General features: G+C 36.3%; 1 protein-coding gene across 1 annotated transcript; it reads right to left on the bottom strand.

Moving 5' to 3' along the window:
• Window positions 1-2,074: 2,074 nt before the first annotated feature.
• On the bottom strand, window positions 2,075-10,833 carry arl8 (ADP-ribosylation factor-like 8). Its single transcript, XM_074621448.1, has 6 exons — window positions 10,450-10,833; window positions 6,670-6,730; window positions 6,431-6,578; window positions 4,944-5,027; window positions 4,608-4,759; window positions 2,075-3,881 (listed from the first exon to the last, which is right to left on the bottom strand). The coding sequence occupies exons 1-6, from the start codon at window positions 10,493-10,495 to the stop codon at window positions 3,833-3,835; spliced, it is 540 nt and encodes a 179-aa protein (XP_074477549.1). The 5' UTR covers window positions 10,496-10,833; the 3' UTR covers window positions 2,075-3,832.
• Window positions 10,834-12,264: the final 1,431 nt, after the last annotated feature.

Raw genomic sequence — 12,264 nt, 5'->3', positions numbered from 1 at the left:
GACAGGTGTACCTTGTGTAGATTGTTGTTCTGAAGTCAGATACACGAAGATCTGATGTGTTTGTCACCACTTGGTATCTTCCTTTAACATTGTCCATCACTGATGGCTTATTGTCCCCAAAAACTCTTGTCCATATTTCTTGCTCATATCTTAACTCACGCTTGAGCCACTGGATATCCAGATTGTCAGCCGCTCCATGACATTGCAGGTCCACAGATCTGCTAATATCCATTCGAAAAAATGATTCCTCATATATTGAACTACAAATAATAATACTGATGTTTTTCGTATTCGTCACTTCGCCCTCGGTCCAACACTCCTCTTGGTACGTGCCGGAGTCTGAGTGGGTCAGGTTGTGGATCGTGTAATTAGAAATGCTGCCAACTGAAAGTCGTCCTTTCAAGTCTTTAGGTACTGTGGAGTTCTCGGACCAGAGGTCAGAGGTGTTCCACAGGACAATCTTCTCCTCACCAACAAATCTGGAGATCAGGCAGGAGGAGTTGGCCTCCTTGGGGAGCTCGGAGGTGTAAGAGTCCCTTTCCTCTTGGATGATGATGAGTTCCTCTGCATGAATGTTGTTGATGAGCGCAAACAGCAGGAAGGAGAGCTCTGCGACTGCAGCCATTCTGCTCGGACGTCTGCTTGTGAGTGTTGCGCAAACACCGACACAACTCCCCTCATAAGCTCCGTGTCAACCCTCATCAGCAGCATCTCATTCGTGATTAGATGAACATGACTTCTTTATCACTTTATCTCATCATTATTGGAAACTCTGAAGCAACAGGCTCTCTATCAACTAATCTATGTCCTTTGGACGGAACTAAAACCACTGAGGCTGTCATGCCTTCAAACACTGATTATTGAGAGATATGGGGAAACCATCAGCAAGAGGTGTGCGTGTGATGGAGAGAGAAGAGCATCAATAAATATAATAAAGATTTAAACAATCTATAAGTGGGGTAGATACTACGACTTAGAGTGAAGCTCTTTAGGTTTTCATATTAAATGCCATGTCTCAAGTTAATTTAAATGAAAAATTTCCACCTATGACTTTTTTTCATGAAATTTTTCGGCGTACTATACTATGACTTTTTTTCATAAAATGTTTCAACATACTCTACTCCAACTTTTTTGACATACTATGATTTTTTTCAACATACTATGACTTTTTTTTAACCTTTTTTATGACATACTACACTGTGACATTCTTCACATACCCTGAATTATATTATTAACAATTACTGGAAATATACCAAAATACTGGAAATACCTTGTTATTCAGAGTTTTATACCAGTTTCCAAAAGATGACAAAGGTCTAATCCAACAAACGTTGTACATATGTAATTGTGTATAAATCTTCCATACCTGCAGTGTCTTGAGTGAGTATGGCTGCGATTGTCTTGACTGGTGACGCGCCTGCAACCTCGGATGTGCTCCTGAGACAAACGCTGCAACCACTTTTATCACCACACTGTCAACGTGCTCCAAATGGAAACCGTTCTTAAGCCTAACACGGACAGAAAAACAGCAATTAACTAACAATGTATACAGGACCACTCAAGCTCTGCCACAAAATCACCAGCATAACCAGCTCGGCGTTAAAAAAGAACTGTAAGATCAGTGCTCTATTTCAATGTAATATTGTTTCTGTTTCACCTGGAATATCTTTTTGGAATAGTCATGGAAACAATTTATGTTGGAAAAAAAACTTTAGACTCTCCCACAAAAAATCTTTCTCGAAAATAAGGTCAAAGAAGTGTCATTTAAAATCATCCAATGTTACACAGTTAGGTCCTTTTTTGTTAAATTCAAAAATGATATTGTTTTAAATTGTGTCTTGTGTGATTCCTATACTGAAACTATTGAAATGTACACTTACCCGTAAACTGTGGCAATATATTTGTAGGTTTATCTTGGAAAATAATATCTGTGACTTTGAACTTCTTTTTTTAAACAATATATTTATTGAGTTTTTTCCCTTTTTATTCCCACAAAGGATAGAAATCAATCAATACAGACAGCAATACACATTAATCCCCCCACCACCCCCTGAAAAAGAAAATCTATTCAGGCTCAAAGTTCAAACAAACTTTTATTGAAAACAAATTTGAAATACAGTACATGACCCAGACTGGACACACCACACTGACAGTATAAGATCAGTTCCCTTGCTTTGTGAGGTCAAGGTAAAAGCTGTAAATCGTGATGCTGCAAAGAGTCTGGGGGCTGCACAGTTATCTCGTCCCACAACAAAGTATACTCCAGAGACCCAGAGGCACTCCCTCACCAAGATGGACACCAGTTCTTCATCACTATTTGGATTCAGACTCAATGAAACTCATGTACCTCCTCCTTTTTGGCCACTGAGGAACTTGCAAAAGGTAGACATGGTTTCAAAGTGACGCGTGCATAGATCTGTTACCAAGTTCAAGGAATTTTTCATACCGAGTCAAAGAGGGAAACGATGGTGAAATATCATGGGCACACTGTCAGATTCATACACATACGGTCCTCCAGACACTCACAAAAGCATGGTTAAGGCTGAGGATCAAGTATTTTAACTATATGATACTATATTGACTTAAGATCATTGCAATGCTACTAAACCACCGAACCTTCAAGTCCAGGATGGCTGATGAGTAACAACTTCCCCATAAATGCGTGGCACCTTTTTGATGGTGGCTTATTCTGATCCCTTTTGTTGAAAAAGTACAAAATGTTTAAAGAGGAATATGCGCCAAAAAGGCTGCAGAAAATGAATGAAATGTTTATATATGAGGATGCTGTGGATCAGTCTCACACACACACACCTGCAGAGCACCAATGGTCATCTGTTAATACAAAAACAGGTCTAGATGCTAACTCGCAAAAAATAAAATAAGCAAAAATAAAAATGAATAAAATTAAATAAAAATCATAAATGCATCATTGACAAAACGTAGTGTTTAAATTTAAAATACTGTTATTAAAACGGAGCGCTGTAGTTGCACTAGGAATAATGATGTTTTAAGCCATTCAATGCTTTGAAAAATTCAATAAATGGCTCAAGTAATGGTCGGTTTTAGGAAAAGGTTGGCATGCCAACACTCTGCACCTTTTAGCTCAATAACATAAAGGTAATAAAGAAGGGAGATTCATATTTGACCACATTTCAATATGTTCTAGTGTGAGAATAACCACCAACAATGTAGCTTATGAAACTGAAATCATGTGTAACAGATATTAATGTCTGTGCTAGAAATGAGAACAGAAAAAAAAAACAACGTGAACATTATTCTGAAAAACTCCCTCGTGCCACCACTCCCATCAAAACTGGTTTTACAATACTGCTTGTAATCCCTTCGTTTGTTCCGTCAATTTTTACCTGAACATGAACAAACTTAAAGAGGCAAAAAAAAAAATGATAATAATATTAATAGAGCTGCACCAAAGTGATGTTTATGGCATTCTCTTGATATGATATAGTGTGACGTAATATGATATGTGGTGTAAATGATGTCCAGTGCAGCCCTGCTTTGCACTTGGACAAACTTACTGAAATGATCTTCTCCTCCTCCTTTACCATAAAAGCGACTTCTCGTTCCACATAACCAGTCATCATCAGTTCTGGCCACGTTTCCATCGACTGGGAGAGAAACACCGGCTCCACTGTAACAATTAAGCTGTGGTAGGTGTCAATGCTCCTCCGTCTTGTGCCGTCTCCAGAGGTCAAAGTCCAAGTTTGTCATTAAAAAAATAAAAAGTAACAATAAGCCGGTAAGGACAAGTTGTTGTTTGTTGCCACCGTGTGGGTGGTGCAGGTAGTCAGGCCATCGACGGCTCAGGGAGGGGCTATCTGAGTCCAGCCCTCGAGGTCATCCACTCGAGGCCTTGGCATAAACTGGAAAACAATGCGTCAGCGGACGAAGATGGATTAGATAGAAAGCATACTTCAAGGGTGTTTCATTGGACTTAAAGGGATAGTTTGGGTGTTTGGAAGTGGGGTTGTATGAGGTACTTATCCGTAGTCAGTGTATTAAGTACAGTAGACTCCTGTCTGTTTCTCCAAACTAGGGGCGTGCCGACTGTCATCTACTGTAGGTAATACACTGACTATGGATAAGAACCTCATACAACCCCACTTGAAATCACCCGAACTATCCCTTTAATACATGGCAGTTTTGTCTCTGGCTGCACAAAATATTTACAATATACTCGTGATGGGCAGATAAAGCTCAATGAGCCTCTCTTCCTGTTTGTGCTGAGAGAAGATGAAGCTTCAGGGCTTTAAGCTCAGCACGCACAGTGACATCTGGTGGTTTACAGAGCTCATAGCAGCCCTTCAAGACTGGCCTCAACATCTAGTTTAAATCTCAAATGTGTGAGATAAAAGCCAATGTGTTATTTATTAGATTTATTATACTCGTGGTGCAGAAAATGCACACATTATTGCAAGGATGGAAATATGGTATTAATTACAATAAGATCAGTTAAAAACATCTGTACAGCGAGCATAACTCTCGTTCTGTTTGGCCGTCGCTCGTGGTCGGGATCTTGATGGAATTTCATCAATGTTTAATCATTGAATTAATTAAAATCCTGCTAACCATCAACACATGTCTCTTACCCCTCTCCTGTAAGTGCACAGCAGGACTGTATGTGCCAGGGGTGGTCTTTGATGGAGCTCAGGGTGAGGTATTTGGAGATCTCCGCTGCAGACATACAGTCCTTCATATCCTGCTTATTGGCAAATATCAACACAGCTGCTTTCCGCAGGTCCTGAGGGGAGAACAAGGAGAACAATGAAACCATATCCACGCTCTCTCTCTCTCTGCCACCTTTTGAAGCTCTAAACAATGTAGCAGGGTGGAAAGGGTTATCCTTGGTGGAAAAATCACAGCACGTTATGAAAACACTGCTTCCTTATGGCCATACAAAGAGACGTGTTGAGATGGCGGTTTACCTCATGAGCCAGCATCCTGTAGAGCTCCTCTTTAGAGATGGCCAGCCTCTCTCTGTCTGTGCTGTCCACCACCAGAATGATGAACTGCAGTGTAGGAGGCAAAAATCACACAGGCTGACCTCTTTTCAAAAAGACATTTACAGCAGTGAAATGCAACACAGTAGGGGGGGGGCATTTCCGGGCCAAGGGCCTCACAATGGGAGCTGGTGACTGCTATGCTAATAACCCCTTATTGAATGGGAGAGAACGATCCCGTATGACAAAAGACCAAAGGCACGTTAATGTTGGCGAGATGTGAGAGACGCCATTTAAACCAAACGACTGAGGAGAAAAGTTCCAACAACACGCATCATCCAACATGACTGCGACCCAAATCACAGCTGGGGATCTACACGAGTCTGACACTGCCGAACCAAAGAGTGAAGTTACCATAGGAACTGTAGGTTACTACAATATAGGGTTTCTATAGTAACTGTAGGGCTCCCAGTAACTCTATTGTGACAGATATTAAGTGCTTCTCTGCCATAAATCTAAGCTTCTTAACTGCAAACACGGGTTGAGTATATTAATGTAAACTATTCTAATAGGCTGCTTTAACTGTTTATAAGATGAGCAAAAGAAATCTGTCAAATTGACCGAGTGAAACTATAGCTGCAACTAACACATTTCTTAGTTAATCAATTAATCTTCTGGTCTATGAAATGTTTTAAAAATAGTGAAAATAAATGACATTTACAATGTCTCTAAGCCCATGGGGATGTCTTTAATCTGCTCGTTTTGTCCAAACAACAGTCCAAAACCTAAAACGGTATTCAATTTACTGTCATATATGCCAAAGAAATAGAAAATCCTCACACCTGAGAAGCTGAAACTTGTATTTTTGTTGTAGTAGTTCTGTTTATACTGTCCGCTTGGAGGACGCGTTCCACACATGCACAGTAGATCGCCACCCAACCACAAGATCACAGACCCTTGCATACTCTCGTACGTGGAAAGTATAACTTGGGCTTAAGAGAGAAAGAGTTGAGGAGTCAAGTCATGTGTGAATGGGTGTGGCCTTGTATTTACTTGTGGCCTGCTGTGTGAATATATGAATGGTCAAATGCGGGTCAAACCCACGCTGAATATCCAATGTCACGGCAGATGTTATTACATCAGGGAAGTTTAATTCATGTGGTTTTGTGGAGAGCTCTCTTTAAGACACATCTGCCTCTGTCATGACTCCCCTGCTCTTCTTCGTCTTCTTTCTCCCCAAAACACTGCGGAGGCTGACCCCTCACTTTGCTTTTCAGACAGGCCCCTTTGTGAAAGGGTTGACCTCTGACTTTGGGCGGCCCCAGCTGCCGTCTGTGCTCTGAACAAACACGCCAGCTGCCACGTTCAGGAAGAAAAAACTGGCTGCTGGACTCTTACTTCTGTTCCCCTCATCTGCTAGAAAGTAGTACAGTGTACAAAATATGTTCCAGTAGTGCTGTTTGTGTTTTCACCTCTGTATTGGAGTAGTAGGTGTTCCAGGAGGACCGGAGAGACTCCTGCCCTCCTATGTCCCACATCAGAAAGTGAGTGTTCTTCACCACTATCTCCTCCACGTTGCTTCCGATGGTGGGCGACGTGTGGACGACCTCATTCATCAGACTTGAAAAAAAAAAACAGAATCAGAAAGTGAGTTTGTGCTGGAGAAGGACGACCGAGTTGAACTGTAAATGTGATTAATAAAACTACTTACAACTGGTAGAGGATGGTGGTTTTCCCTGCGTTATCTAGTCCGACGATTATCACCTTGTGCTCTGCAAAACAAAGACAGTGTAACTTCAAGAGCACATCGTTATCAAGAAAACCCTCATGTAAATGAATTCTCTTCACAGTCAGTCACTGTAAAGACATTATGTGTCATAAAGTATATCTGGTTTCAGTCTATACAATGCATTCATTGCTGCCCATTGAACATCATAAAGGGAAAACTTCAAACTTCCAGCGTCGCTGAAACTACAAGAACTTCTCTCCATTCATGAAACCAGCGAGCACAGTTTGCAACAGTACAGGCTTTGACGGCCGTGAAGCAGACAAACATAACAGACTAAATGCAGAATCGGAGCTGACACAGACATGCCACTTTAGTGTTTTGACTTTTCCGCCCCTCTGAGGCCTTTGGCAGCTGAGGAGGAAGGAAGTCTGGTCAGAGGGTTTGCAGATCTGACAGAGTATGTGTACCGAACTGGGTGTTGGAGGACGTTGCGTGTCTATTGCTTCCTTAAAGAGAAGCTACCCTGCGACGATCCTGACAGCACGACTAAACTGATAGTTGCCATTACCATCATCAAATCTGAAAAAAAAGAAGAAGTTTTTTTGACATGCATACAACTTTTAATGGAAATAACAACAATCTCTTGCACAGGGAGAAATGTGTAACCCAGGTTGGGTCAGATTCCTTTGAAATGTATAATGTTACTGAGAACAAACTAGATGTTGTTATTAGCAATTAATAATTTATTCCAGTGGATTACCTGAAAAAAAGCTATCAAAGCAGAATACTTACAGGGCGATATGGAGAAAATCAAATATCTATCACGATATTTTTGACCAAATACCTCGATATTGCGACAATATAGTAGGGTTGACTATTGGTGCTTCCACTAAATATTTACACAATGAGACTAAGTGGGTAAAGGCAAATACTAGAACAGTCTGGTAAGTTCAGAAAATTATATCACTTAACTGTAAAGCAGCCTTTAAAACCACAAAAAGACAACGCATATTACGATATCCAAAATCTAAGACGATATCTAGTCTCATATCATGATATCTATATAATATCGATATACTGCCCAGCCATACTACAGGTTACTAATTTATAAAACAGTAATGTGAGTTTCTTCTACATTTAAAAATCTAAATATTCACAATATTACCAGAAAGAAAATGCAAATTTGCATGCAAGTATCTTTGACATTGATGTCTTGGTCTTCTATTGCAAAATGGAGCACTTTTTAAAAGTGGTGACACATCAGGATTGTTTTTCTGTAGCCTTCTAACCCTGTACCAACCAGTATAATATAGTTACATCAGATTAGAGAAAGCAAAACAAAAAAAGAGTCAAACATAGCACACCCTCACTATGTACACTGCAGACAAGTATTTTCCAACTTTGTAATATTTCACAATATCTCACACACACGAGTGAAAGACATGACGTATTTTTGGGTGAAAGGGTGGGAGCATTTAGATTTTTTTATGCCTTTTCACCCCTTTTCTACTCAGTTTATTTTGTTGATATTACTATTCCTTTGTTTTGAACTTTCTGACCGAATATCTAGTGAATAATTGTTAAACTGGTTAACAACTGAATTATTATTTGTATGTGAAGCAAACTACACAATAGAAAAAATATTCAAAAATACATCAATAAACACTTATATCTGTTTACAACTACATTATAGTCATAAATGCTAAATAGTGGGACTTAAAATAAAGTGTTGCCTCAATTCCATCCATGCACACAAACAACAATACTTCAAACAAAAAATCATCAAAACTTCCGTTTGTCATGTCTTACTGTTTTGTGTTACTGTCTGTATATTCAGTTACATCTATGTCTGGCTAATCTGTCACCTTTTGGTACTATGTTTAATTTAACTAATACAAATTAATAAATAACATAAAAATAAATAAAGTACTGCAGCACATTTCCAGTTACGTGCATTCAAAATAAAATAAATAAATGTAAAATACCCAAGAAATCATCAGAAAGTACAGTATAAATGCAATTTTTCTGCATTGTAAAAGGAAACATTAAACAATTAAATAATATATGTTTTACTATGCCTACTACCCAGTAAGCTTTATAGTTAGTATTGTAAATTATTACTTATATATAATAATACGTGTCAATGAGGTGTATATTTAATCTAATATTTATGTTTTTGTATTATGTCCTATTGTCCTAGTATAAATAAAAATAGAAAATAAAAAATATACAAAGTGCTGCCGTTAAAACAAATTTCCAGTTCTGTGCAATAAAAATAAAATCAATAAATAAATGAAGGTAAAATGCCCAAGAAATCATCAGAAAGTACAGTATAAATGCAATTTGTCTGCATGGTGAAAGAAAACATTAAACAATTAAAAGTGTTTGTCTCCCATTGCACTAATAAAAAAAAACAATAAATAAATAGATAAAAAATAAATACAGTGCTGCCATTATAACAAATTCCCAGTTCTGTGCATTAAAAATAAAATAAAAATATATAAGTCAAATACCCAAGAAAACATCAGAAAGTACAGTATAAATGCAATTTGTCTGCATGGTGGAAGGAAACAATAAACAATAACATAATTTCTGTTGTACTATGCCTACTACCCGGTAAACTTTATAGTAAGTACTATAAATTATTCCTTATAATTATATAATAATAATGATAAAAATAATAATATGTGTTAATGAGGTGTATATTTGATCTAATCTGTTAACTTTTTGTATTTTGTCCTATTTCCCTAATAAAAAAAAAAATGAAATAAATAAAAAATAAATAAAGTGCTGCTATTATAACAAATTTCCAGTTCTGTGCATTGAAAATAAAATAAATAAATAAAATTAAAATACCCAAGAAAACATCAGAAAGTACAGTATAACTGCAAAAGGAAATATTAAACAATTAAATAATTTCTGTTGTACTATGCCTACTACACAGTAAGCTTTACAATAAGTACTATAAATGATTCCTTATAAATACATAATAATACATGTTAATGAGGTGTATATTAAATCTAATATGTTACCTTTTTGTATTATGTCCTATTAATAAAAAAATCAAAAATCAAAAATAAATAAAGTGCTGCTGTTATAACACATTTCCAGTTCTGTGAATTAAAAATAAAATAAATAATTAATATATAAAAGGTCAAATGCCCAAGAAAACATCAGAAAGTACAGTATAAATGAAATTTGTCCTCATGGTGAAAGGAAACATTAAACAATTAAAAGTGTTTGTGTCCCATTGCACTAATAAAAATAAATAAATAAAGTGCTGCCCGTATAACAAATTCCCAGTTAAGTGCTTTAAAAATAAAATAAATAAATAAAAGTAAAATACCCATAAACAATTAGAAGTATGTTTGTGTCCCATTGCACTAATAAAAAAGAAATAATAAAAAAAAAGAAATACAGTTCTGCCATTATAACAAATTAAAAAGTAAAGTTATGTGATGTTGATGTGTCCTGGAAAGTGAGGTAAAGCTGATTGACAACTGGATGAATACGCTGTTTGCAGGCTTAACTGTGACTTAAGTTAATCATGTTGATTGACAAACTAATAAACAGATTAAAGTGTGATAAAGATGCAGTTTTAAATGTTGTTTTGACAAAGATTGAAGAGTCACAGTGAGATGAAGCGAGATGATTCACCCCCCCTCATCTGTTATTATGGGTCGTCTAGCTGCTCACTTTATGCTACCAGGCTAACAGTGATTATTAATGGTTGAGTGGTTAGTTTAGTGAACAGACACTCACCTTGGTTACAGAAGAAGCTCCACAGTTTGGCGAATATGAGGCCCATTGTTTAGGTGAGTGTCCGTGTGTCCGTCAGCAGCAGCAGTTCTCCTCTCTCACTCTACACCGTGCAGTCCGCGGCTAGCTAACATTAGCTGGATGATCTCTTGTCCGTTACCGATCGTTTGAACAAGGACTCCATCCGGTTACAGGTTAATCAAACACGCAGCTAACGCGAGGATAACACGGTGGAAGGTAACATAAAGGTGTGAGGAGTTATCATCGACAGAAAGCCTCTGATAAATGGCATAAACACAGAGAGGTGGTTAAAGTGTGTTGACTCTCTGCTCCTTCGTCTCTGCCCGTTGGCTGCTGCTGCTGGTGGTTCGGTGAAAACAGCAACCCAAGCTCATTTGGAGTCTGCGTGATGACGTCAAGGCGTGTTACGTTAAGTTACGTTGGCCTTTTTTTTTAGAGCAGATTCTCTCCACTCTTGTATTTTTTTTTTTTTGCACTTTTATTTTACAATGTATTGATTCAGAATTTTTTTCCTCTCCTCTGAAAATGTATTGTTTGGCTTCTTTTATTTTCTTTTTTTTTTTTCAATATTATTTATTGTTTTTTTGTTCATTTTGAAACAACAGAACAAACATTCACAAACGTCCCCAATAATAACATTCTCGGTACAAAGAAACTTAACCAACCTAATATTAATATAAAATAAGCCAGTATATATACAGGAAAAACATATTATATACAGAAAAATAGATGAATAAATGAAAAGAATATACACAAGTAAAAAAATTAAATTAAAAACACAAAATTAAATAAAATCTATTTATATATACACATATATACTGTATACATATATACATACATATACGCACACGCAGTACATACACATACAAAAATTCTTAGAATAAATTTAAAAAAATCAGTGTACAATTCAGTCATCATCCTGTTCTATCTCCCTTCTGTCCAGTTTTATATTTCTTTATTTTTATACTTTATTTTTTCCCTTTTTTCGAGGTTGTTTTCATATATGCAATTTACAATTCGTAATAACAATAGTTTATAAACCAATTTTTTTTAAGTAGTTGAGCTTAGAGACAAATTCACTAAGTACAACTTCAACATTCAAAATTGAAATAAAATTAAGAAAATAAATAATAGTATTAAAAATAAAAATAATAAAAAGAAAGAATAGAATAAAAAACAAAAAATAATAATAATGCAAATATTAGGAATGTAATAAGTAGTAGTAATATATTATTACATTTTTTTGATCATAAAACATCCTTTTTCTTATCTTTGAGAATTAATTTAAACAATACATGGCTTCAATCTTATATTGTAAAAATAGAAAGGCTATCAAAACCATAAATCTACGCACCCTGTATAACATTTTTATGAATTGATTTATGATTTCTGTCAGTTCTCTGATCCCCTGAAAAATTTGTTTTTGTATGGTGTCAGTATGTCAATAAACAGTTTATAAAATAAATAAATAAATTTGAAAGCTGCTCTCACATAAATAAATTATCTTATTGTTTAATGTTTCCTGTCACCATGCAGACAAATTGCATTTACACTGTACTTTTTGATGTTTTCTTGGGCATTTTACTTTTATTTATTTATTTTTAATTCACTGAACTGGAAATTTGTTATAACGGCAGCACTTTATTTATTTATTTTTATTTTTTAAATTGTTAATAGTGCAATAGGACACAAACGCACTTCTAATGTTTAATGTTTCCTTTCACCATGCAGACAAATTGCATTTATACTGTACTTTCTGATGTTTTCTTAGGCATTTTACTTTTGTTTATTTATTTA

The sequence above is a fragment of the Sebastes fasciatus genome, chromosome 21 (genome assembly GCF_043250625.1).
Source record: "Sebastes fasciatus isolate fSebFas1 chromosome 21, fSebFas1.pri, whole genome shotgun sequence".
In the NCBI taxonomy this organism is placed as follows: Eukaryota; Metazoa; Chordata; class Actinopteri; order Perciformes; family Sebastidae; genus Sebastes; species Sebastes fasciatus.
The sequence above is the reverse complement of the archived record's forward strand: the minus strand, read 5'-3'. Positions and strand labels throughout refer to the sequence as shown.